This window comes from Grammomys surdaster, unplaced genomic scaffold (assembly GCF_004785775.1).
Source record: "Grammomys surdaster isolate TR1022 unplaced genomic scaffold, NIH_TR_1.0 126133, whole genome shotgun sequence".
Classification (NCBI taxonomy): domain Eukaryota; kingdom Metazoa; phylum Chordata; class Mammalia; order Rodentia; family Muridae; genus Grammomys; species Grammomys surdaster.
The window spans coordinates 1,344,947-1,371,038 of NW_021620941.1; the positions used below are offsets into that span (position 1 = coordinate 1,344,947).

A 26,092-nucleotide genomic window follows, 5' to 3' on the forward strand; every position below is an offset into this window, starting at 1 on the left:
GTTATCAGGGAGAGCTTACTTTGACTCACAGTCCAGATTACAGTCCATCATGTGGGGAAGTCACGGTTGCAGAGCTTGAGAATCAAGAGTAGAGTGAAATGAATGCACAGCCAATGTTAGCCTCTGTCCACAGTGCTCCTCGGGCCAGTACTCCCTGAGCCAGTGCTCCCTAGGCCAGTGCTTCCCAGACCTCAGGATTGGGGGCGGGGGAGGCAGCCCTGACTGTTCTCTCCAGAGCAGAACTTGCTATGCCGCAAGCAGACCACTACTTTTAGCAGGAGTGGCCTAACGAACCCTTCTCTGTGACTAGTTGCCTTTTACTCCAGTATATATCAGGTGGGCTGAGCCCCACTTACAAACAGTACTCCAGACTTTTGGGTGCCTACACACTGAGGGCCAGGGCTGGAAAGATGAAATCACTCCTATCTGTGACAGTCTCAAATGTCCCTCCAGCTCCATCCTAGGCCAGTTGAGAAGAGTGAGTGAGGCCGGCTCCTACAGAGCACACACAGCCCATCCAAAGTGACCCAGTCCCCATGGCGCCTCACTAGCCTGTGCGTGCTGTCCCTGCCCTCAGCAGGCTATGGGAGGAAGCCTCAGGTTAGCACAGTCAGGACCATGGATACAGAAGGAAAATCTTGCTGGCATACTGCTGCACTATAATCCCAGCCCCTCAGAGGCTAATGGGGGAAGATGGTGATTTCCAGGTCAGCACAGGGACATAGCAAGCGCCTGTCCCAGAAGAGTAAAGGGTGCAGAGACATGAGAGCTCAGCAGTAAGAACACTTGTTGCCGAGCCTGAAGAGCTGAGTTCCTACTGGGGACACACGTGGTGGAAGGACCAACTTCCCCACGTTGTCCCCTGACCTCCACACGTCTGTTATTGGGTGTGGGGTGCAAGTGCAATATGTTAATATAATACACAAACTTAAAGAAGAAAAGTGGAGTTCTTGGCTCTCGTAGGAGGAACCATTAAAGGAGTCAGACACAAGACCCAGCGTGGCCCACAGTGATGGTTGCTATGGTGTTCATCACTCAAAATCACTACCTCACTGCCTCATCCTGGCACTTGAGATAGCGCCCACCCAGAACAGCCCTTATGTACACTCCCCACATGGCAGAATGGAGATCTCCCTGCCATTGGTGTGTCAGCCCCGTCCAGCAAACAACCTCTCTCGAAGTCCTGAAGGTCCTGTAGCCACCTGCCTGGCATCCAGAAGTAGGCATGCCCTTATTGGGGACAGAGATGGTGGCACAAGACTTTGCTGTCCCACAAATGGACCAAAGGGGGTCCCTCTCAGAGGTAGTAGTAGAATGTGGGACCTAGTGCAGAAAGCCAGGAACAGGCTCCTGGTGCCACATGTGTGGCCTTGGGCAGCTCCCTGCCCTTCCCCATGCCCACTCCCTGCTGTTGGGCACAGCTGGGCTTCCTGCCCTTGCCCTGTGGTTTAAATCAAGGTCAGCGAAAAGTCAGGCACACTCAGGAACATAGTAGGCAACACCGTGGTCTGGTAGTCTCTGTTTCCTGACCAGAAGCTAACGAGTAGCTAACCAGTGGCTTCTGTTCTTGGCAGGCAGAATTAGAGGCCAAGAGCGAAACGAAGCAGGAAAATTACTGGCTCATCCAGTACCAAAGGCTTTTGAACCAGAAGCCTTTGTCCTTGAAGCTGCAGGTAAGGACAGTGGTACTCATCTGGGCCAGGAGCTTAGACAGGCGCTTTCCAAAGGCACCTCAGCCCAGCCCCACTGCGGACAACTGCACCGGGGACTCCAGTGTGCCAGCTCTCTGCAGGGAAAGTGAGTGAGTATTCACTCTGATGAGAGGAGGTGAGACACTGGCCACTGCTGAGAAAGTGGGCGGGGCGATGCAGCTACACTCCCTTTGGGCACATGCACACACATGCAGTTTTTATTTGTTTTTGAGACAAGGTCTCCCTGTGTAGCTCTGGCTGGCCTGAAACTCACAGAGGTCTCCCTACCTTGGCCTGCTGGAATTAAAGGTGTGTGCCAACACACCTGGCCTAATACACACAATTTTTTTGTTTGTTTACTTTTTGTTTTTGAGGCAGGGTCTCACTGTGTCTCACTGGCTGTCCTAGAACTCACCATGTAGATCAGGCTGGACTGGAGCTAACAGAGCTCCACAAGACTCTGACTTCTAAGTGCTGGGACTAAAGTGTGCACAGTTTAATTTGTAGGTTTTTGGTTTTGTGGTTTGTTTGTTTGTTTTTTTTTGAGATAGTCTCACTTTACAGCAGCCCAGGCTGTTTGCTAATGTGCCATCCTCCTGTCTCAGCCTTCTGAAGGCTAAAGTGACAGGAGTGTGCCACCATGCCTGGCTTATGTTTTTGTGTTTTGTGTGTGTGCCTGGTATGTGTGTGCTTGTTGCAGTGGGTGTGTACAGGTGTGTTCACATGCGTGTGTGTGCATGTGTGCAAGTGTGAATGCACTGATTGGAAGGTGACATCAAGTGTTTTCACAGTCGCTTTTATTATTTTACATGTGTGAATGTTTTGCCTGCCTGTGTGTCTGTGAACAACTTGCATACCTGGTACCCATGAAGATGAGAAGAGGGATAAGCTCACGGGACTGGAGTTATAGACAGTCAGGAGCCACTATGGTGGTGCTGGAAATCAAACCAGGTCCTCTGGAAGAACACTAGTGCCCTTAACCACCGAGCCAGCACGCCGGCTCTCCCTTTATCTTTCTTCATTTATTGTTTTAGTTGTTGTTTTGAGGCAAGCTCTCTCAGTGAGCCTGAGGCTCATCCATTCAGGTAGACTAGCTGGTCAGTGAGCTCCAGGAATGGCCGTGGACTACTGTATCTGGTTTTGTGGCTTAAATTTGTAGTAAAAATTGAGTCATTCTATAAATACCTTTTTTTAAAAAAAGATTTTTGTTTTGTTTTACTTTTTGATGAGCTTCAGGTTCACTGAGAGATCTTGCCTCAAAACAACAAAACAATTAATTTAAAAAGATCCCTCTACATAGCCCTGGCTGTCGTAGAATTCGCGCTATAGACCAGCTCAGCCTCAAACTCGCAGAGATTCACCTGCCTCTGCCTCCTGAGCGCTGGGACTAAAGGCATGAACCACCAAGCCCAGCCTAGATTTATTTTACTTATGTGTATATTTATGTATGCCATATGTATACAGGTAGTCTCTAGCCCAGAGGGCCTCAGGCCTCCTAGAACCAGAGTTAAGAGTTGTGAGCTACATGATATGGGTGCTGGGAATCAAACCCATGTCTTCTGCAAGAAGAGTAAGCCCTCTTTGCTGTTGAGCCCCTTTAGAGTATTCTGGTAGCTTGTTTTTCTCTCATAAATGCTGATGGAGAGCTTCCAGCCATGTGCACACCTCTCCCCATTGAGCCCAGTGTGTGGCTTCTTTAGCCAGCTCCCCCACCCCTCCCATGGATGTTTAAATGGCTGTTTCAAGTGTAGAACAGCATGAGCTCCCTTGTAGGTGGATCTCTGTGCACTTAACACCCACCTTTCTGTGGGGAAGAGCCCAAGGACTTGCTTGTGTATCATACACTCAGACTGCCCCATCTTGAAGCCAGTGGATCTTTGGTTCCCTCCACTCTGACACGCTTGGCCTTCCCCATGGGGTCATCCTGCAGGAGGAAGGCATGGAGCGGCAGCTGGTGGCCCTGCTGCTGGAGCTGTCTGCTGAGCACTACCTGCCTCTCTTCGCCCACCACCGCATCTCACTGGACATGCTGAGCCGAATGAGCCCTGGGGATCTGGCTAAGGTGGGCAGCCATTGTCTTGGGGGAAGTCAGGAACCTAGTGGGTGGGCTCAGTGTCACAAAGGGAGATGCTTGTTCAGTTTGTAGTGAGTCTATCCAGGCCAGGTGACTCTAGGGTTCCATGCATCTCATGGCCAGAATTGCTGCCCCTTTGTCTCCACTCGTCTGTGAGCTCAGCCTGCCGTCTGGCTAGCAAAATGAGGCCTGTGGGTCCTAAATGTGGAGTTCTGGGCCACCCTCAGCTTGTACAATGGTGTGACACAGTTGTAGCCCTGCCTGAACTCCAGTTATATCCTGATCACAATATGAGCTCCTTTCATGGAATGAATCCACCCACACCTCCCTGGGACGTGCACATGCCTGGCATCATCCTGCCTCACCCAGGACAGATGGAGGGTCATGCTCAGAAGCACTTCATGATCTTCAGAACCTGGGCTATGCGCTCAGGTTCTGGGGTGTGGGGCTGAAAGCCTCGGGCACTGCTGCTTCTCAGCAGCCTAGCTTCAATAGTTGTCTCTCTGTCCTAAGTTCACCAAGCACAATGACCTTGGTGTCACATGCAGAGGAGCATCCATTTAGGTGACACGGTCTAGGCAGTCTCTGCCCTCTGAAGCATTCAGTAAACACATGTCACAGGTTTCCTTTGGGGGCTCAGTTCTTCCCTCTGCTACAACAATAGTGGCTCCAGGCCTGAGTGAGCCACCTACACGGCTATCATTATGCCTTGCCTCATACTGACTCCCAAGGCCCAGGCTTCCCTGTTGAAGGTGCCAGAGGTGGAGGCTGAGGCAGTCCTATGGGCTCGGGCACTATATGGCAGCTTAGTGCTGGAAAGCTGGCTCCCTGCCCTCAGCCCTTGGTCTGGTTTTCCCTGTTTGGCCACAGGTGGGTGTCTCAGAAGCAGGCCTGCAACATGAGATCCTGCGGAGAGCCCAGGACCTGCTGAATGTGGCCAGGGTCCAGCCAGGTACTGACTCTAGGCTCTTTCTGGAGCTGTTCAGAGGCTGTGATTGGCAGCCAAGCTCCAGGCTACTGGCTGCAGGGCAGAGCTGTAGACACAGAGCGGGGTATGCTGAGGAGGACTGGGGACTAAGGAGGCAGCCTTGGGGTGGTCCCATTCTGCCATCACCTCATGGACCCATTCTGTTTCCTGGGGAGCCTGAGAGCCACTAGCCAAGGGCCCCTGTCCTGCAGCTCCACCACTGGGTGGCGATATGGGCCCAGGCATGCAGTGTCCTCTCTTGGAGCCTCAGGCTTCTGAGGTTTCTCTCACTCTGAGCTCCACAAGCAGAGTGTGCAGTAGTTGGGTAGAGAATTCACTCCCATCTCACAGATGGACACAGAGGAAGGAATGAGGCCGAGAGGAAGATCCTTCCCCTGCTCTTGGATTGGAACACCCCCTCCTTTGCCCCCCAGATCACTCACACAAGCCAGGATTGGGATCATCTGGGGATGACTCCTGGTTTAGCCTGTCCCTTTGATTCCCTCAGAGTTGAAACCACACAAGAATGAGGTCCTTGGTGTCCTCGAGCCCCCAACAGCCCCTCAGGAGCTTCCTGAGTCAGTGAGACCATCTGCCCCCCCAGCTGAACTGGACATACCGACCTCAGAATGTGTTGTGTGCCTGGAACGTGAGGTAAGTGTGGGGAGACACTACAAACCCCAAAACACAGGACACCAAAATGACCCATGTCTCGTGACCCAGATATTCGCAATGCTAACATTGTCTAGAATCTGTTTTCCCCCAGAGGAAGGATTTTTCCCTCAGCTTGTTAGCTATATTAGGGAAACCGTCCCCCATCGTGACTCACCAAGAACATGGTTTTCCTGGCCAGGCCTTTTTTAACATTGTTGCAAAATTAACACTTATTGCAAAAAGTAAGCATACCAGTGCTTAAAGCACAGGTCCTCCTTCACATCCACTGAGGGATCAGACTTAGAAAAGTAGCCAGGAGCTGGCTACTGGCACGGTGGCACATGCCTGCGTTGTAGTTCATAAGAGGTGAAAAGGGCAGGAGGCCTGTGAGCCTGAGGCTGTGTATCAAGACCCTGACTCAAGAAACCCAAAAGGGGCTGGAGAGATGGCTCGCTACTGTTCCAGAGAATCCAAGTTTGGTTCCCTGCATCATGTTCCTAACATGGTGTCGCACAACTTCAGGGGCTCTGACACTCTCTTCTGAACTTCCTGGGTAGAATACACACACAAGTAAATAATGTGGCTGCCGTAGCAGCTCTCTGACTTTCAGGAGACTCAGGAGTTGCTATGTGGTCGGGGATGGGGGTGGGGGGTACAGTGGTTAGAATTCTAACCCAGGCCCTGTCCTCAGGCTCTGAAAGGGATTCTAAATTTCCTTTCCTTTTTTATTTATTTATTTATTTATTTATTTATTTATTTATTCATTCATTTATTTGGTTTTTCAAGACAGGGTTTCTCTGTGTAGCCCTGGCTGTCCTGGAACTCATTTTGTAGACAGTGGTTAGAATTCTAACCCAGGCCCTGTCCTCAGGCTCTGAAAGGGATTCTCAATTTCCTTTCCTTTTTTATTTATTTATTTATTTATTTATTTATTTATTTGGTTTTTCAAGACAGGGTTTCTCTGTGTAGCCCTGGCTGTCCTGGAACTCACTTTGTAGACCAGGCTGGCCTCGAACTCAGAAATCCACCTGCCTCTGCCTCCCAAGTGCTGGGATTAAAGGCGTGTGCCACCACCGCCCAGCCCTTTTTTTTTTAATTAAGATTTATTTATTTATTTTATGTGAGTACACTACTGCTGACTTCAGACACACCAGAAGAGTGCATCAGATCCCATTACAGATGCTTGTGAGCCACCATGTGGTTGCTGGGAATTGAACTCAGGACCTCTGGAAGAGCAGCCAGTGCTCTTAGCTGCTGAGCCATCTCTCCACTGTATAGCCCCAGTTTCTTGATATGACATATGACTTTGATGTAGCTGGAGAGTTCTCAGGACATAAGCGTACCTAAGGGTGTGCTTAGGCGGGGTCAGGGAACACATATGAGGCTATGAGGCTAGTGACCTGTCAGGTTGAAGTCGTTTCAGATAAGGCATCAGACTTGGCCAGTGTGAACACAGGTAGGTGAAGAGCCAGGTAGCAGGACACGCCAGGCATCCCCGCACTGGGGAGCGGAGGCAGCTCAGGAGCAGGGCACTGAGCCTAGCATGGACTGGAGGAAAGGACTTTTGGATTGTAGATATTTGAATGTTATTGCAGTCCATAGAGAAACAGGTACAAAACTGCCAAGAGGCCTGTGTAGGTTTTCACACCCGCTGACATCTTTTGGGGCGGTGATGTGGTCATGGCTCCAGAACTGAGGAGCCAGGACATTGATGCTACCCTCTCCACAGGCCCAGATGGTCTTCCTCACCTGTGGCCATGTCTGCTGCTGCCAGCAGTGCTGCCAGCCACTGCGCACCTGCCCGCTGTGCCGCCAGGAGATCTCCCAGCGCCTCCGGATCTACCACAGCAGCTGAACGCACAGCACCTGCCAGCCTGGCCCGCCCTTGGCACCATCTGCTGGACTCACACCCACCCACATTCCCCAGACTAGGGCACGACTGCCATAGGCCTTTGCCACCACCCACCACCCCAACTCCCACTGCTCTGAGCACTAGGCAGCCAGGTGGAATGCTCCTGGCCTGTGACATAGCTATTCTGAACAGTGAACCAAAGACAGGACAGATCTGCTGGTGATGGAACCTTACAGCATAGGGTCCAGGGTACAGAGGTGGCCCTGCAGGACTCAGGAGTCCATGGTACTAGCCAGGCTTCAGTGCTATACCCAGCTGTCTGCCCCTCCTGGAGGTGTCCATATCTGTGGAATGCATCAGCCATCCTGTTCTAAGGTGGGCAGTGTCTCTGGGAAGGGGTGGACTGTACAAGACTTCTCCAGTCCCCTTTTGCTTCTTTCTGAACACCTGCCCTCCCATATCTGCACCCTTAGCCCACACAGGCAGGTTGATTCAAAACAGGAGCACCAATAAATCTGACTCCCTCCCGGAGTCACCCCTAGGTCCATGGGAACTTGGGAGGGGTAGGAGTAGGCGGAGCTCAGGGAGAAGGCAGTTCTTCTGGGGGAAAGGGCCAGAGCTGCTGCACCTGGGTCAGAGAGAAGGCAGCAGAGGCATTGCCCAGTGGAGTTAGGCCCTCTTAAACAGGGCAAGGGGAACAGAGCCAGGGGTGGAGCCTCAGTATTTATAAGTAGCCTGTGCTCATGGGACAGGTTGTGTTCCCTGCAGTGATTATCCTAGGTGGTGGGGCTGCCAGGGTAGCTGGAAGGCATGTTAACTCTCAGATGGGCAGCCCACCCTCCCCAGCTGAAGTTCCATGTGACATGATACCCTTCTGCCTCCCCAATATAGTGCATATGGCCTCCAGCATGTGCTCAGTAAATACTGCTACTTGACAGGCTCTGGGGGGAAACTAGCCATTAGCACCTAGCTCAGGCCAGGAGCCCACCCTCATGGTGGACACATGGGATTGATCAGGTTATCAGGAGGCTAGTCACCTGAAAGCTCTATGGCCTCCCACTTTCCCTCTCAGCCTCAGTTTCCTCCTCTAAAAGAGGGCATTGTGAGAATGGGTTAGAAAAAGAAACCTCAGTAAAGTGGCTGGCATTGGGAAGTCTGGATGCCCAGAACTCATAGGGCCATGCCAGTGCAGGCAGTCACAGTACTGAGGATGCTGAAGCTGGCAGACCCTGGGACTCACCTGCCAGCCAGGCTGTGCAAATTAGTGAGTTCCAGGCTAACAAGACCTCATCTCAAAACACAAGGTGGAATGATATGAGGTCATTTGGCTTCCACATGCACGTGTAAATTTGTACCTGTACACACATGTGCAGGTACACACTCAGATCGGGGACCTGGTAGCGCATATGATGAGCCCAAGAAATCAGAGGTGGATGGATCCCTAGAAACCCTAGGCCCAGCTCTTCCCTACCCCAGCACACACAGGGAATGAGCTTTAAATAAAGCATTTATTGATGAGCAGAAGCTTACACAGTTTGCATAGATTCTTCATACCATATCTGGAAGGATGATGGAAACCCCCAAGGCACTAGAGAACATGGAAAGAAGTCAGTACTCAACGGAGTGAGGGCCGGGGACTGGATGTCCCTGAGCACCGGCCATGTCCTGTGGGTCTGAGGCCTCTATCTGGGGAGCAGGTTCACAGAACAAGGGACACGGGACTGGGAGGGGACCTCATCCTGGGAGCCCTGTAGCTGCAGTTTCTGCTTTGCTCTCCCAATTCTGGCAGCAGGGTCTGGGGAGAGTCATTTAGTTGACTGACCCTTTGATCCTTGTGACTTAGAGGGAAAGACAAGCCCAAATGGCTCACAAGGGCATTGGAAGAGGGGTCTGGAATTGTCAGGATTACGTGACATGGGGTGCAGAGGCCAAGGATGGTCAGCAGTGTCTCAGAGCCATGGCCTCAATGTTCCTCAGGAGCCCCTCCAGCTTTCTAGCAGGTAGTGAGACAGCCCACATTTAAGCCCTACCAATGAGCAGTTGTCAGCCCAAAGTAGGGGTGGACAGACAGACAGACGAGCAGGAGCAGTGGGCACCCAGGACACTCCAACTTCCGCTACCTTCACTTTGCCATCCAGGCCTTAGACACTCCCAAGCTCCCTCCTCTCAGGACACTTCCCCTTCACAGACTAACACATTCTGGGCCTTTCTCATTCCATCACAGCCTGGCATGACTCCCCTTAAGACACCCCCCCCAAGCCCCACCCTCCCACAGCAGTAGCCAGCAAAGGGAGGCCTGTGACCACTCTAGTGTCTAACCTTGGGATCTGTGGGGAGTAGGCAGGACAAGAGGCCAGGCCTCCGCCTCTTCCTTGCCAGGTTGGTACCAAGGAGCCCCAGAGTGAGATGACAGCTTCTCAGTTTCCTAGACATGAGTCACAGCACCAGTGCTTTCATCTATGTCCGTCAAGAACCACTGTGAGGGAAACAGGTAACAGCACGAGGGCAGGATGGAGGGGCTCCCCTGCCCCTTGCACAAAGAGGAAACCCTCAAAACCAGACCCAGCATCAGAGACCAGCCCTTAGAAAACGGGGCAGTAACAGGTGTACTGAACCCCATAAAGTGACTTGGGTAGGCCAGACCCCTGGAGGGCACCCCCCCAGCCACATTCCCCACAAGGCACAGGCTGGAGTACCCCTCCCCAGAGATGAGGCTGCGGTGCCCAAGGAAGAGCGCCCTGGTGCAGAGTCCAATAGAAGCCGGGAGGCCATGCCTAGAACTCTGTCTGTACTCCGGCACTGTCCTCAGTGGTGGTATGGATGGGGGGACGGCTACCAGGGCTGGACACTTGCTCCCCTGTCTCTTGATCACTGGGTTTAGGGGGCTCAAGGTCCACAGCTTTTCCAGGTGGGAGGTGCCGGAGGGGTGAGGCTGGTGGTGAGGCCTCTAGGACTGCCACGGGCTGGGGGCTCTCTTGGATGGGAGCCCCATTGAGAAGGGGGCTGGCTGGTGGGGAGCTTTCAGCCTGCAGGTCCTGGGCCAACAGGCCTCGGAGCTCAGTGACATTGTCCGGGGATGCAGGTGACGGCAGTTCAGAGCCAGCCTCAAAGGGTAGCCCTGACTCCTCGTCCTGGACCACGGACACCACCTGCTTGGCACGCCTGCGCTTTTCTGTGAGGGTGGCTGCTTCAGAGGGGCAGGGGCTGCCACCACCATCACTGCCACCACCATCACTGCCGTCACCGCTGTCACTGTACTGTTCGCCCCAGTCAATGGGTGCACCCTCAGCCAGCAGGTGTAGATTGGGGTCACTGTTATGCAGAACCATGCTGTCCCGGTAAAGGTTGTGTTTGCGCTGCACTGCGGCCTCCTTCACAGCTGCAAGACCACAGACACAGTGCACTCAGCATGGACCATCATAGCAGACCTGATGTCCTCCTGGACCCTGCCTTGCTTCAGGCCTCCCTGCCGCAAAACTGTTAACTCAAGCCCATAGCTGGACCTGGCAGCCACTGTGTCCCACACTGACCACTCTCAGCAAAGCCGGGAACCAGAGAGGAAACTTAAGGCACAGAGAAGCCAGTGTCTGGACGCAGCCTCCTCCTGAAGTCTGGGCCTCTCTATGCAACTTTAGTGGATGCTGCCCATGGGCCGCCCCTCCCTGCTCACCCTGCAGGATGTCCTTCATGACTGTCTGCAGCACCACCTCCTCATACGTGTTCTCCACCAGGATGAACCTGGCAAAGTCTTCAAAGATCAGCTCCTGGAAGCGTGGCAGCTCCTGCCAGGGAAGCAGATAAAGAAGAGTCAGAAGCTATACCATTGGCTGCTCCCTGAGGGGCTAGGGAAGGCGGGGACTCACCGACTTGCAGGTGGGGGCCAGCTTCTTGAGCAGGAAGGGAATGGTGATCTGCAACAGTGCCTCTCGGAAGAATCTCTTGCGCACAGAACTGCTGTCATAGTCATATTTCTGCAGGGAGGGGTGCAAGAGGGACCCTAGGTCAGGGGCTCAGCTGGCAGGAGGGTTGGACCCAAGCCAGGAGCTCTGATGTGAATCCTAAGTACCAGGTGCTTCCTGGGGATGGTGGCTGGCCAGTCAGCTCTAGGCTCGGCTGGCCATGTAGACTCCAACCCAATGGAGTCAGGCTCACCTTCAGCACCCGCTCCAGAATCCGCTGGATGGACTTGCACAGCTCCTCCTTGGTGGGTCCCTTCCCCAGCTCTTGGTGCAGGAGGGTTTCGAAGGTGTACACAGCATTGTCCATTTGCTACAAGGCATACGGCAGAGTTCATGAGACCCTTGCAGAGTGGCCATAGCCCCTTCCTGCATCCTCGGCCAGTGCCCCCATCCTAGGCCTGTCTGAGAGGAATCAGGGGCAGTCTGTAGCTTGTATGCTCTCTGGGTATCTAGATGCAGGTGTCTGCCTGAGTGTAAAAATCCCAGGAAGAGACTGGGTGGCAAGGACAACTTCCTGGGGGGAAGGGGCGGGTCTTAAGGAGACCTGATGGGGAGCAGGTGAGCAAGCGACACAGGCGTTCAGAGAAGCATGGAGAGGGAGGTCTCCCTCTCCTAGTGCTGGGGGCCACGGATGCCGCTAGCAGGGTGTGGGTTCAGGAGACACACCTCTCGCATGTGTATCTGGGCTCGCTGCTTGAACACAGAAGTGCTAGACACGTCGAAGCGCTGCTGCAGCCCGTCGAGCCGCAGGGGCTCCATCTTCTCATAACAGCTCTGCATCTTCAGGGGGTGGTACGCCAGCTGGGACAGCTTCTCCATGTACTGCAGGGAGCAGGGCCACACAGGTGAGCACAGAGCCCCCACATACCTACATCCTGCCTGGGCCTGGCACCAGCTACCCAGGGATGGCCTGGAAACTGTGCCCTAATGCAAGCCTAGGAGGGCCCAGCAGAGAAGGGAGACGGAACCTGAAGACAGACTAACACCGTGCTGAGGAGAAAGGCCAGGCACTAGAAAACAGTTCTCATCCCCTCTAAGTGCTAGTGACCTTGGGGAGATAGCCACTCACTCTCTCTGAGCATCACTGTCCTAAGGCTCTAAATCAATAGACATCTCTTTAAGATTTTTAGGGTCCTGTGTTCTCGAATTCTGATTATTATTGCCTGGGAGTCCCAAACTTGAAGTCTGAAGGAGGCTAAAGTTCTGGTCAGACTCTAGACACAGGCAGCCAACGAGGGAATATAGAAAGACATTCACCCCGAGAGCTGGGTCAACAAGACACACTCTGTGGGGTGTGTAGCTTCTAAATGATGCAGACCACACCTGAAGCTTGCCTTCCCGCCTCCATAAAGACGAGTGGTACAGAGTAAAATAATCCACTTTCCTCTAGGCTCCAGGCCCCTGTTGGACTGGAGAGCTTTGCCCTGTGGCTTCTGCCTCTGGTCTCTGTAGATGCCGAGAGAGGGCACCTCACCCTGAGACACACAGCAGATGCTCCGGGGACACCAACCCCCAGCAGGTCTCACCTCACCCTGAGAGACACAGCAGATGCTCTGGGGACACCAGCCCCCAGCAGGTCTTACCTCACCCCGAGACACACAGCAGATGCTCCAGGGACACCAACCCCCAGCAGGTCTCACCTCACCCCAAGACACACAGCAGACGCTCCGGGGACACCAGCCCCCAGCAGGTCTCACCTCACCCAGCTTGTCGATGCCACCCTCGTTGATCACATTCAGATTCATGTCTGTGACTTCTTTGAAGAAGACATCCCGCACCTCGGTGAAGCCCTGGCTGGTTGGCACCATCAGAGCCTCCAGGATGGATGGGATGTAGGGCTGGACGTGGTTCCTCACACACACCTCTGCCTTGGGGAGGATGAAGGCTGTACGGGAAGGGAGAGGATTTTGCTGGTGGGCAGTGCCTGGGACATGACCCACCCTATCCCATCATCCCAACCCATGATATCCCATCCTGGATGCCAGAGAAGCTGCCGGTTACAGGTGCTGGTGACATCAACTAGCTCACTGTCTCAGAGAGGAATCAAGAAAGACAACAAATCAAAGCAGAAGAAATACATCTGCCAGCCTAGCACTTCCAGCCTAGTGTCAAAAGCTTGTCATCCTAGGAACTCGGGAGGCTGAGGCAGGAGGATCACAAATTCAAGTCTAGCCTAGGTAATATGTAAGACTGTCTCAAACAGTAAAAGAGACTGGAGCTGTAGCTAGCTGACAGAGTGCTCATCAAGTGTGGATGAGCATGGGTGAAGCCCTAGGTTCAATCCCCAGCACCACCAGAATCAAATCTTATAGAAGAATCTGCAGGAGTCGAAGGGTCATGGATTTGATTCTGACTTTCCAACAGAATAACAGGCAAGTGATGAATCACACTATGGAGAAGCTGGCCTGGCCCTGGAGGACTGTGTGCAAGCATCTGTCAGTGGCTTCTGACCCACCTACCTCGGATCTTGCTGGCCAGATGTTCCTTGGAGGTGATGATCTGGTCCATGTCTGTGCGAATAACCGCCTCCATGGCTGACCGGGCCAACTGCAGCTTACACAGCACCTCCTCAAAGTGCACCTTGGCCTGTTCAAATACCAGGCGGTACACAGCATCCGAGATCTATGGTACAATGGAGGTGTAGGTGCCTGGGCTAAGGACTGAGTGCCAGCTGGTCCCTGTCAACACCCATTTCCCTGCCAAGGGGTCCCAGGCCCACACACCTGGATCCACTGTCGCTGCCGCTCCTGAGGCTTTCCCTTCAGCCGTGGACCAAGCTCTGCTTTCAGCGCTGGGCCCAGCTCCTCCATCACCAGGTTGCTAAGGATCTAAGTCAGAGAGACAGGAGAAGGGGCAGGATTAGTGCCTATCCATTTGGCTTGTTTGAATCTCTGAATCTCTCCAGCCACTCTAGGACCCTTCTCTGTGGAGCTAGCTCCCAAGCACTGCCTACAGGTGATCTGCCTGTGGTGTCAGAGTCTCCTGTGAGGCAAAGCTCCCGAGGACAGGGGCTGTGGCCATCTTGTTCAAAGCTGCCCCGCCCTCCAGGCCCCAGGGATGTAAGTGGACAGATTAATAGGGGTCCCCATTTACCCAAGTCTGCTCTTGCCATCTCTTCCCAAAACCTGTTGTACCCTATAATCCACTCTTGATGCAGACTTACCCACTAGGCCCCGGGGTGACCCCTGAGGGCCCCTCAAGCAGCCCCCTGACCTCACCTGCACCTCGTTCCCACACAGCATTTCCCAGGTGCCGTACTGCTCCTTCGACTGGCGGTACATGCGGATGGCATCTGTGAATGCAGGGCCCTCCACCTTTGAGTTCTCTGGGATCCCTGCCCAGGATAGGAGGGAGAGAGGGAGGAGACAAAAGTCAGCAAAGGGCCATCCACCAAGACCATCCAGCCAGGGCACACACAGCAGGAAAAGGCTGTGGTTTACCCTGTAGCACCATGCTACCCAGTAGCAACCTGCTACTCCTCCAAATCACCTATGTCCTCCAAGATACCACTACCCGGACCCAGCACAGCCATTAACCCACCCCACAGGAAAACAGCCAAGAGTAATGAACGGCCAAGCTAGGGCTGGGAAAAGTCATCTGGCCCTAGAGACAGCACAACATGACTCTAGGATACCTGAGACCCACATTCTAGCCCTGCTCCCCATATATGGCTGCATTAGTGTCCTGTGACCCTCCTGTGGCGTGACAGACAATAAATATTTCCAGCTGCACAGGCCAGACAACCTCTGTCCCAATGCTAGACTAGCATACCAGCTTGCCAACACCAGAGCTGTTCTTTGTCAATATATACCTAGCTGCAAAAGTAGGCCAGGGGCTGAACCTGATCCATGCACTGCTTTCTGGGCCTTGCTTTATATCACTGAACCCCAAAAGAGTCTCAGTTTCCTCTTATGGGAACAATGGTCCTATCCTGGACCCCAACATGCTCTAGGAGCCTCTGAGCTCCAATGTACGCACAGTGAGCCACAGGAAGTCCAGAAGCGTGACACCAGGGCCCCTTTGAATGACACTTTGTGTGGTTTGGGTTTTTTGAGGTCCTGGAAATGGGACCCAGGGCCCTGAGTATGTCAGGCAAGTACTTTACCACTGAGCCACATGCCAAGCCCCTCAAGGATACTTTCTATCAGAAGTTAAAGAGCCATTTCTCACAGAACCCTGGGCCCTGGGTCTGTCTTGTCTATGTACCGTATATGTACAGACACTAGAATATAGGGCTGGGGGTGGACTCCAGGGGCAGTGTTTGTCTAATATACACAAGGTCCTGAGTTCAGTTCCTGGCATGGGAAAGAAGGATAGGGGAGTCAAATAGGAACATGACCATCGCTAACAAGTAGGAAAGAAAAGACTTTTTCTGCATTGCTGTTGCTACTGGTGGTTATGGTATCACAGGGCAGGTTAATAAACAAGATGTGGACCTAGCTAGGAAAACAAGAAGAAACAAGAGGCGGGAAGTGGCCAAATCGGAGTAGAGAGAGAACATGGTTAATGCACTAACCCTAGCCACGTGCCCCTGACCACCGTGTCCCCGGAACCCAAGAAGGGGAAACTGCAGCTTATTCATCACCAGCCGCAGCGCCCACTACAGTGACAGCGGGCTGAGTCACCCCACAGAAAAGAGCCCCTCCCTTCCCCACAGCCAGCTGTCCACAGGAATCACCGCCTGTCAGAGCCAGAGGACATTCTACCACGGGACCCAGAGACTCAGAGCCAAGAGCACCCGTCCCTGCATTTCAGGACCCACAGGGCTAGGCTGGGGGCAGAGCAGAGATGCTTCAGCAGAAGTAGTACCCAAGTCAGGGCGGCCAATGTGGGCCTGAGAGGAAGTCCCAGCCACACTCTCCTAGAGTCTGAGTTCTGTCTGGAAAATCCAGCAATATATAAATTGCAGCCTCTCCCAGGGCTAGGAATTTCCATCCTGCGCGTAGCGCGGAAGACACAACAAAGCAAGCATGCCTGCAGGGCAACAGCATCCCAGCAAGGGAGAGCTGGCCCGGTGGGCGGGACTGTGGGCGGGGCAACAGCAGGAAGCTCTTTACTAAGGACCTTCCCCATTCTGCACAACCAGCCCCTTGTGAGCCTGCCTCTGTGTCCACTGTGTCCGCTGTGTTCGCCGGGCATGCCCCAGAACAGGGCTGTATTTAGAACAACTCATCTTTCCTAAGAGCAAAGCTCAACCGAGAGGTCGGACTGAGTTCACGTCTAGTTGAACTGGTATCTTCATAAAAAAGGAAAATTTTATTTTATTTTACTTTTGGTTTTTGCTTTTGTTTTTCAAGACAGGGTTTCTCTGTGTAGCTTTGGCTATCCTGGAACTCCCTCTGTAAACCAGGCTGGCCTCGAACTCACAGAGATCCACCTGTTTCTGCCTCTGCCTCGAGAGCTGAGATTAAAAGCATACTTAACCACTGCCCCGCTGGAAAATTATTTTTTTACTGTGTGTGTGTGTATCTGTTTCTATGTGTATGTATGTATGTGAGTGCATGTGTGTGCTTTCACTCATCCATGTATGTCCACGTTGAGGCCAAAGGTCAATGTGAATGTCTTCTCCCTCTCCATCTTATTTCTTTTTTAATTTAACTTAATTTTATTTGATGTGTATGAGCATGTTGCCTGCATGTGTGTTTAGGTACCAGGTGCCTGTGGAGTCCAGAAGGCATTGGAAACGGAATGTGAGCCACATGTGGGTGCTGGGAATCGAACCCAGGCCCCTGGAGGCAGCCAGTGCTCTTAACCATGGAGCTGCCTTAGCCCCTCTACCTTCTGTTTTTGAGACAGAGTCTCTCACTGAACCTGGAATACACTCAGCTAGGCTGGCTGGCCAGTGAGCCCCTGGCTCTATGTCAGGGGTGTAGGTGGTAGGTATCCAAACTCAGGTCCTCAGGTTTGAACAAGAAATACTTTATTCACTGAGTCTGTGTGTGCTCGCTCGCTCGCTCGCTTGCTTGTTTTTGAGACAGACTTAGCCCAGAATGGCCTAGAACTCACTGTATTGCTCAAATCTGAGCCATCCTACCTCTTGGCCTTGAGTTGACAGAGGTCTGAGGCAGAATGATCACTCTGAGCCTAGAAGTTTAAGGCTAGCCTGGGCAAGACTCGAAAAACAAAACAAAGCAAAACAACAACAACAAAAAAAAAAAACAAACCCGCAAACCACGCGCTTAGCAGAGTAATGAGCCTGCTACAGACTCCCACCTGGTCCTCTCCAACCTCCAATCTAGAAGAAATACACATTTCTATTGTGTAAGCCAGCCAGGCCCAGGCTGAAACTTCACTTGCATCAGCCCATTTCATCCTCAAAGGAGGGAGAATGGGGCAGAGGTGGGGTGGGGAGCTAGTCTTAGCTTCAAAGAAACTGAGGTTCCAGCCACATGTGCAGTGTGGGTCTGGTGGTGACATGTATCATGCTAGCCCTGGGGGGGTCATGGCAGAAGGAACACAGCAAGTTCAAGGCCAGCCCAGGTTAAGTATCAAGACGCTATCAAAACAAGACTCTGTCTCAAAAGAAGCCGAGGCTAGGATGGGCGAAACCACTGACTTGCGAACACACGGCTAGGGCATAGTTAAGTGGGGCTGGGACCCAGGACTTCCTTAGTCTAGGCAGAGCCAAGGGATGAGCAGGACATGGACACTGGGCCTAGGACACAAGTGAGTGCCCTGGCTGCCTCCTGACACCCCCACTGCTCCAGGAATGCAGTGTGTGAAGGGGGGCCCTAACCAGGCTGGCAGCCACCCAGCTTGGCCTCCTTCCTTGACCTAACCACTCCCACTTCCTGGCAGGGCCAGGAGTGAGCAATTCCAGGCTCTGTGAATTCCAGGCCCAGCTTCAACAGGGGAGGAAGCAGAGAACTTTCTCACAGTCCTGGGGTGGAGGGATGGGCCATGCCTGGAACCAGCCTTGTCAGTTCCTGCAGGGGGGTAAGAGAGCTGGCCTGGGGGTGGAGCTTTCTTTCACAGTCTTCAGTGGTTTGTCCCCTCCAGCCCACGACACATAGAACCTCCTAGCTTGCTGTGTGCCAATCTGGAGGCTCATACCTCCAAGCCAGCCCACCTCCCCACACACCTCCATTTCCCAGTCCCTAGTGTAATATATCCCAGGGAACTGAAGAGTGCCTTCTCCCTACTCAGTCCTGTCCTCACCCTTCCCCTACCTGACCTGGGATCCCTGGTAAGCCAGCAGCCCTGGGAACCTGCAGAGGACTCCTAGGCCAGCAAGGAAGGAGGGTGTCCCAGGCCTGGCAGCCAGATCCTGAGCCAGACCCACAGCCCCAGGGACCTGGGAACAGGAGCTCTTTGTGGGCAGCAGGGCAGGGCCCAGCCCAGGTGGCAGGACTTGGGTTGGCTGAAGAGCTGGTTGCCTCCCATCCGACAGATGCCAGAGGCTGGCGGCCTCGCTAGAGAGGTGGGGTGAGCTGGGTTCAGCCCAGGTGCCCATGGTTCCCTCACTACCAGGTAGAGCTGATCCTGAGAGCACAAGGAAGCCGCTCTAGGCCTCCCTCTGCCTCTGGGACCACAGCAGCAGGTCAGGGCTACTTCTTCTACAGGGGCAGAAAGACCCTCACTCCCTCACACTGAAGGACAATCCTGAACTTTTATAATTCCTTAGAATTCTATAAGGCCCTTCTAGACCTGGCCTGAGGGCCCTTCTCTAGTTTCACTCCCCTCTCCATCTCTCCCCCCCACACACAGAGTACTGTCCCTATTCCCAGCCACCCTTTATGGGGGCCACGGCCTCTTACGGGAAGCACTTGCCCAACCTGTGCCTATCCATCACTGCCACAGTAGAGCCTACTCCATCACCTCCTCCCTCCATGCAGGGCAGCACCTCCCCCAGCATGCCCCCAGTGCCCAGCATAAAGAACAGCATCCTGGTAGCTCATCTGTGCCCCATCTGTCTCTCCATCACACAGCTGGCTGTATGTGGACAGGTGCATGCCTGGCTCCCCTTTCAGAAGCTCAGAATCAAGGCCATAAATGTTAGCGGAGCACACGAGTGAGCCAAAGGGCCAAAGCCTAAGTTTACAGATGAGGGACGGCGAAAGGAACATTTCTAGATTACCATGTGTAAAGAAGGAAACTACATCATAAGAAATATTTTAGTGTGTAATGTGACAGGATCCCAGTGTAGCCCAGGCTATCCTAGAATCACTACATAGCCCAGGCTAGCCCTGGAATTCACAGGGATCCTCCAGAAACCATATACCCAGCTATTATAAAAAAAAAAAAATCTTGCCGGGTGGTGGTGGCGCACGCCTTTTAATCACAGCACTTGGGAGGCAGAGGCAGGCAGATTTCGGAGTTCGAGGCCAGCCTTGTCTACAGAGTGAGTTCCAGGACAGCCAGGGCTACACAGAGAAACCCTGTCTCGAAAAACCAAAAAAAAAAAAAAAAAAAAAAGTAAAAAAAAAAGAAGTGATAATCAAACGTTTCTTACGATCTCAGCAGGGAAATAAGAGCAGATCCTAGAGCAGGATAGCCATTCCATATGCAACCAGTAGGTGTCGCCATTCGGCACATTAGTAAGTACCGCCGCCTGCTGGAGTCTCACCGTTGTTGCAGTGTCGGACGCAATCCTGAAGCACCGCCTGCCACTTGTCCTGTTCCGCTTCCGTCATCATGCAGAAGTAATAGTGCCGGGCATAAGGATGCCACAGGATGAGAGGGAACTGCGTTGGGCACTTAAGGATGGGGGCGGAGCCTGATTTCGATGTGGTCCCTGTAGAGACACAGATGTGAACAGCTGCCGCTGAGGTCTAGGCTCGGGCCTAGAGAAGGCCGCTCTGTCCTAGGGACATCCCATCAGCAAGGAAGCAGCTGACCTTCATTTTGACCCCATGGCCCAGCCACAGTAACTGAGAAACCTGGCATCGGTGTGGATTCTCTTCCTAGAACTGGAAATAGGTTACATCCACCTTGCTTGTGTGTAAGACACTATGACAGGGTCAGGCCTCTAGTTCATTATGTTCTTGAGTTTCTCTTCAAATTTCAACGGCAGAAGCCAAGCTGACGGTTTAAATATCCAGGGAAGGAGGGAGGCATGTGGGCAAACAAAATAAATACAAAGGAATTTTTCTCAATCTCTTTGGCTCTCAGGGATATTTTAGATCCAGCAAGATAGTAGGCCCTGGGCTCACTGCCGTGGTCAGTAATATGACAGTAACAGTTGTGCGTGGCTCTGAGTGGCTGGGATAGGCTAGCTGTGACACACCCGCAGCCCTCTCAGCACCAGGATTTAATTGATGCTGAGGAATCTGATGTCAGAGGAGGAGGGGCTTAAAAGGACAGAGACTCAGTCCTGGAATCCTGGAAGTTGGACTCCTACCCAGCATCTACCTTGTAAGCTTCCATCCCCAGTCCCAGGTGGGGACTGTAAGACTCTGCAAGCCTCAGCAGGCTGAGAAGAACAGGAAGAAACCCTTGGCATCAACATTGCAGGGTTCCCATCTTCTTTCCCTGGACCCACAGAGTCTGGGTCTAGACCCTATCTGTACACAGCTGGGGGCTAACTCCACCTTGCAGGCCTTTGGACCCTCCCCTTTGAGGGCTTCGGTTGTTCAAGAGATCTGTAGACATTCAAAGCCCCACTGGCTGCCCTGAAGAATGGGGCCCAAGTATAGGCTCAAGTCATCCCCTTCCCTGGCCAATCCTTAGGCCTACATAGGACAATATGGCTGGAGACCACTGGTTCTTTACCTGGCAGGGAATTGCCGACGAGCTCCAGATACTGGTCAACAGAGGTGAGAACTTTGTAGCCCGCACTGTTGATGACGGCTCGGGGTGGTATCTGCCGCTCATAGGCCTGAAGAGAGCAAGGAAATGGGGCTTCAAGGTTCAGAATGTAGCCAAGCACAAACTTCACTTCCAGCTGGCCCCAGGGGTTGCTCTACCACTTGTTCAAGGTTTGGGAGGCAGGCACTACATAAAGGAGAAGTGTTCACAAAAAATATTCAGCGCAATGCCTTAGAACGTAAGGAGCTTTGCTGGGACAGCCGTCTCTGTGATGGCTGTCACTAATGCCTCTGTGACCAGAGTCTACATCTGGTTCTACATCTGGTTCTACATCTGGCTCTGCAGTGATGCAGGGATTTGGTGGGGCTTGGGAGTGACCAGAGAGCAGAATGATCTCAAGAAGGGTTTGAGGTGGGCATCTGGACCCAGGACAAAATGACTGAGAGGGAGAGCCTCTGAGGCCAAGCAGACTTGGAGAAGTGGAGAAGGATCAGAAATGCTACTTTAAAAAAGAGAAAAAGAAAAAGAAAAGAAAGAAATGCTGCTTTAGCCCTGGAACTTCCATGGAGAGATAGGAGGTGGCAGGCCTGAGGGGAAGACATGGTGTCGGGAGCCTCAGATGGTAGAATGGGGGTCACAGAGAAAGACCTAGGTAAGTTGGGTTGGAGAGATGGCTCAGTGGTTAAGAGCACTGCCTTCTTTTCCAGAGGACCTAGGTTCAATTCCCAGCACCCACATGGCACCTCACACCTGTCTGTAACTCCAGTTCCAGAGGATCTGATGCCCCCATACAGACATACATGCAGGCAAAACATCAATGTACATGAAATGAAAATAAATTAACTTTTTTTTTTTTTTAAAGAACTAGGTAAGCCTGGAGGAGGGCGGGCAGCCACCAGGAGCTCCGAGGAGGGCAGCCGGCTCACCCCAAACTCACCACTTTGTTCTCATAGAGCACCAGTCCATAGTTGTGGGGCACCAGGCTGAAGCGGTTTCTCCACTTCTTATTGTCTTCCTGGTACTGGAAAAGGTTCCCGGAGAAGATGATGCGTTCATCCAGGGGCACCTGTGGGCAGGAAGGAACATGAGCGGTCCCAGCAAAGCGGGAGCACAGTCATCAGTGCCTGTGTTATAACTCACACACACGCCGGGCGGTGGTGGCGCACGCCTTTTAATCACAGCACTTGGGAGGCAGAGGCAGGTGGATTTCTGAGTTCGAGGACAGCCTGATCTACAGAGTGAGTTCCAGGACAGCCAGGACTACACAGAGAAACCCTGTCTCGAAAAACCAAACCAAAAAAAAAAAAAAAACCTCACACACACGCACGTGCAGGTACACACACATGAACACACACGAACACACACATGCACACTCACAGACACACACACTCATGCACACACACATGCACACTCACAGACACACATACACACTCACACACATGCACACTCGCAGATGCACACACACACGCACGTATGCACGCACGCGTGCACACACAGAGATACACACATACATGAGCACATATATTCACAGACACACACATGCACACTCACAGACACATGCACACACACACACACACACTCACACACATATGCACACACGCGCACACACACACATGAACACACATACCACAACCAAATCCCTGGCTCATCAGGTCTCGGAAGTGAGGCTGCACTGTACCCACTGCACAGATAAAGGTTTAGGATGGTGAGGTGCTCACTCTGGGTTCAAATAGAATCAGAGTGTAACTCAGTCTGGAATTCATTCAGAGCCATGCTGACCTAGGGGTTCTCACTTTTTCCTGGTCCTGGGGAGCAGGCTGCTTTCCCTAGCCACCTGCCACTGTTCCCCAGGGCTTTCACCCAGCTGGAGGACACACTCACAGGCCACACTTGGACAGTCCTAATGCCTAAGCCTCTGCCCAGCTCTGGGCCTCAGTTTCTCCTCAGTGCAATGAAGACTTGAACTTGTATCCAGAGCTCCCCAGCCCAGCCAGCTGGCCAGCTGGCATCCCAGGCAGAGAGGTGACTGGTGTGGGCTGCAGACACACTCAGACAGTCCTATAAAACCTCACAAAGACGTGGGAGACTGCAACGGCTAGTTCCCTCATCTGTAAACTAGGGTGTAGCTGACTCGTGACAGACACTAGGCTAAGCACTCAGGAGCCAACAAACAGTGGCCATGACAGTAATTGGCCGAGTGCAGGAGACACACTCCCAGCTTCCGGACTGACTTGGACATTGGAGGTGGGATGTCTTTACACTAAGGGTAGGAGCCCAGGCTGAAGCTACAGAGATCAAGGAAGCTTCTGGAAGGGAGATACAGAAGCTGCAATGGACTATAGGAACCAGGAGAATCTAGAGATCTCCAATTCTGGGCAAGTTCTGTTTACTTTATGATAAACACAGTACCAATTACAAATCAGACCGAGTGCTGTATGTTCCGATGGGGGACATTGTGACTCTGCCCATACTCTCAGGCCTCTGTGGATCTTGCCCCTCCTTCTGCATTCTTCCCTGGCTCCTTTCCCTAGCTGCCCCCTGCTGCTCCTCAGGGGAAAGCTGCACTCTTAAAAGGAGAGCCCATTGTGCTCAAACAATAGGACCCAAGCCCCGTTTCCTCTCAAGAAAAAAATATTTACAGGAAAAAAATGGGTCTGCTCCCCTCCCCCATCATGGGTTCTGCCCAAGTCAGAAGGCCTCCACTTAGTGGTCTATATTTAGACTTCTGAAACCCAGCCCTCCAATCTGTCTTTTCTAGAAAGAGCAGCTAGGGTTTTCCTAACACCCTGGGAAGACCCAGCCCCGCTAGCTCAGCTGAGCATCTGTTTGGTGAACCGGAAGGCCCTGGGATTAGGGACAGCCTTACAGTGACCGCAGAGGCAATGCCTGAGCTGGGAAGCCAGGCTCTGCACCCCTCCACCAAGCATACCCCCTGATGCTGAGCCACTCCCTGAGGCAGCTTGCTCTGCACCCCTCCACCAAGTACAGCCCCCCTCCCTGATTCTGAGCCATTCCCTGAGGCTGCCTGGCTGCTGGCTTAGATTTTATTTTTAAGATTTTTTCAAAGTTAAACTGAGGTGTTACAAACAAGCCTGTAATCCCAGATTCAGGAGGGAGATAGAGGCACAGAGACCAGAAGTCTAAGGTCATCCTCTACTACAGATGGAGTTTGAGGTTAGCCTGGGCTACAAAAGACCCTATCTCAAAAGGAGAAAATTAGTTTTTTTTCAAATGGCGGAGTCCTGTTTTGAGCAGAAGGCCTGCAGGAGGTACAAAATATTTCATACTCTACAAATCAGGGCCATCCTGGCCTCCCCACACAGGCACCAGAGAAGCAACTCCCTAGCCCCAGCCCCAGGCACTCAGTACCTCAGTGACCTTCAGAGCAGGGCAAGAGGCTGGGAGAAACAACTATTGACTGTTTTGCTTGCTGGGGTGGGAGGTGAGACAGCAGTTTTACCCCAGACTGGCCTTGAACTCCTGCTGTTCCAGCCTCAGCCTCCTGAGTGCTGGGATCATAGACCAGCCACCTCGCCCAGACCCATTTGCTCTTATTATGGGCTGTGATTGTTTCTTTAGAAAATGACTGTGATCATTCTGGTGACTAATGTTATTTCCTTTCTATCGGTACCATGACTTTACATGGCGGTCACTCTCATGAGACACCAAGGTCCTTTTAGGGACCGTGAGCAACTTCAAGCCATTGCTCTGGCTACATAGCCTGTTTGGCGAGATGAGCACACAGCCCTGTGAGCATGACAAGCCAAACACAGAAAATGCTTAACACAGCACGGGCTCCCACTCGCCCTGGGCTCTTGGGAACTGGGCTGCCTGCACTGTTTGTTTTTGTTTGGTTTGGTTCTTGTGTTAAGACAGGATCCTAGGATATAGCCCTCCTTGGTCCGGTGCTTACCCTGTAGCCCAGGCTGGCCTTTCCACAGCTCCCCAAGTACTGGGATTACAGGTTGCGTCACCACACTGGACTTGCCTGTGACCTTCCTTCTAGATAGGAAGAGTAGGCCATGCTCACCTGGGCTAAATTCAAGCCTTCCTTTTCCTTGTTACACAGGGGCGGGTGCACAGATGCCAGGCCTGAGAGCAGGCCTGATCCAAATACCTCTGCTCTACAGTCAGTCATGACACCCGGAGCAGAGACAAACAGCCTAACCTTTCTTTCTTCCCAGGGCAAGCTGCAGATGGAAAGAAAGGATCCCAGGCTAGGAATCTAAGCCAGCTCTGGGTGCCTCCCCAGCCCAGCCCAATAGCTCTGGGCTAAGTTTTGGGACTTTGTACATAAGGATTCCTGGTCTGTCAGTCCCTTCCCTCTGTCTGTCAATCCCTCCCCAACCAACCCTCAGGGCCTTGCTGAAGCAGCCTCCTCCAGACCAGCTGAGACTCTGGTTTCTGGATCCACCCAGCCATCTTCCCAGCTCCTAACTTATCCTGTAAACAGCCATTTGCTGGCTGTCACCTTAAGCATTTGTAGAACTGTAGCACCTGTCCCTGCCACCAGCACAGTCAGCAGCAAAACTTCCCTTCAGAGAGCTCCGGGGTAGAATTCCAGCCACTTACCTACCCTCTACCTCACGTTGGGTAACTCAGCAGCCAAACCCATTGCTTTCTTCCTGACCTCACCCCAGTCCTGTCACCCCCAGGCCTGTCACAAGGGTCCCCACTCTGGGCTGCACTGACACCCCAGGGTAGATCCAGACAGCTTCCTCAGCAAACCCAACCCTAATGGTAATAAGAGGATAATAAATTATGAGGTCAGGGAGGGACCCTGCTCCCACAGTCCTGAGGGGAGGGAACTAGAGCATGTGGCCTGGGACAGTGTCCATGGCTCTGTGAGGCAGAGACCATGCCACTTCCACTCTGGAGGGGAGGAAGCAGGACCAGGGTTTTGACACATCTCTCTTGACAGGTGAGTAGCCTGGGCTATCAAGATTGCAGAATGCAGCTGTGACAATGGAGAGGTGGCACTGGGGGTGGGGGTGGGGGGCGCACTGGCAGTCAGGACTAAAAAGCAAGTGAAGCGGGTTATCCTCAACTAATGAAGGTCCTTAGAGACCAGACCAGTAGCATAGGGAAACTAAGGCCCATAGCAGAAGGGGTGCAGAGCCCAGGCTAGACCCTCTCTATGCCTCTCAC

The 26,092-nt window shown here is 52.8% G+C and overlaps 2 protein-coding genes across 5 annotated transcripts in view; one reads left to right on the forward strand and one right to left on the reverse strand.

Annotated features, from left to right (window-relative positions):
- The window catches only part of Lrsam1 (leucine rich repeat and sterile alpha motif containing 1), a 40,830-nt gene extending 32,063 nt beyond the window's left edge, over positions 1-8,767 (forward strand). For 3 of the 4 annotated variants that reach the window (XM_028756892.1, XM_028756894.1, XM_028756893.1), the window contains 5 exons: positions 1,575-1,673; positions 3,622-3,753; positions 4,636-4,717; positions 5,241-5,386; positions 7,116-8,767. In XM_028756892.1, coding sequence (XP_028612725.1) covers positions 1,575-1,673; positions 3,622-3,753; positions 4,636-4,717; positions 5,241-5,386; positions 7,116-7,241 — 585 coding nt within the window. In that variant the 3' untranslated portion in view covers positions 7,242-8,767. Of the gene's footprint in view, positions 1-1,574; positions 1,674-3,621; positions 3,754-4,635; positions 4,718-5,240; positions 5,387-7,115 lie in introns of those variants that run through there. The other variant, XM_028756895.1, reaches the window with a different exon arrangement.
- Fam129b (family with sequence similarity 129 member B) overlaps positions 8,728-26,092 on the reverse strand; it is a 47,835-nt gene continuing 30,470 nt past the window's right edge. The window contains exons 3-14 of the mRNA XM_028756891.1: positions 21,882-22,010; positions 20,909-21,014; positions 19,764-19,931; positions 14,416-14,531; positions 13,921-14,025; positions 13,657-13,819; positions 12,895-13,082; positions 11,864-12,019; positions 11,391-11,507; positions 11,102-11,209; positions 10,909-11,020; positions 8,728-10,617 (exon numbers count right to left, since the gene is read on the reverse strand). Coding sequence (XP_028612724.1) covers positions 10,013-10,617; positions 10,909-11,020; positions 11,102-11,209; positions 11,391-11,507; positions 11,864-12,019; positions 12,895-13,082; positions 13,657-13,819; positions 13,921-14,025; positions 14,416-14,531; positions 19,764-19,931; positions 20,909-21,014; positions 21,882-22,010 — 2,073 coding nt within the window. The 3' untranslated portion in view covers positions 8,728-10,012. The remainder of the gene's footprint in view (positions 10,618-10,908; positions 11,021-11,101; positions 11,210-11,390; positions 11,508-11,863; positions 12,020-12,894; positions 13,083-13,656; positions 13,820-13,920; positions 14,026-14,415; positions 14,532-19,763; positions 19,932-20,908; positions 21,015-21,881; positions 22,011-26,092) is intronic.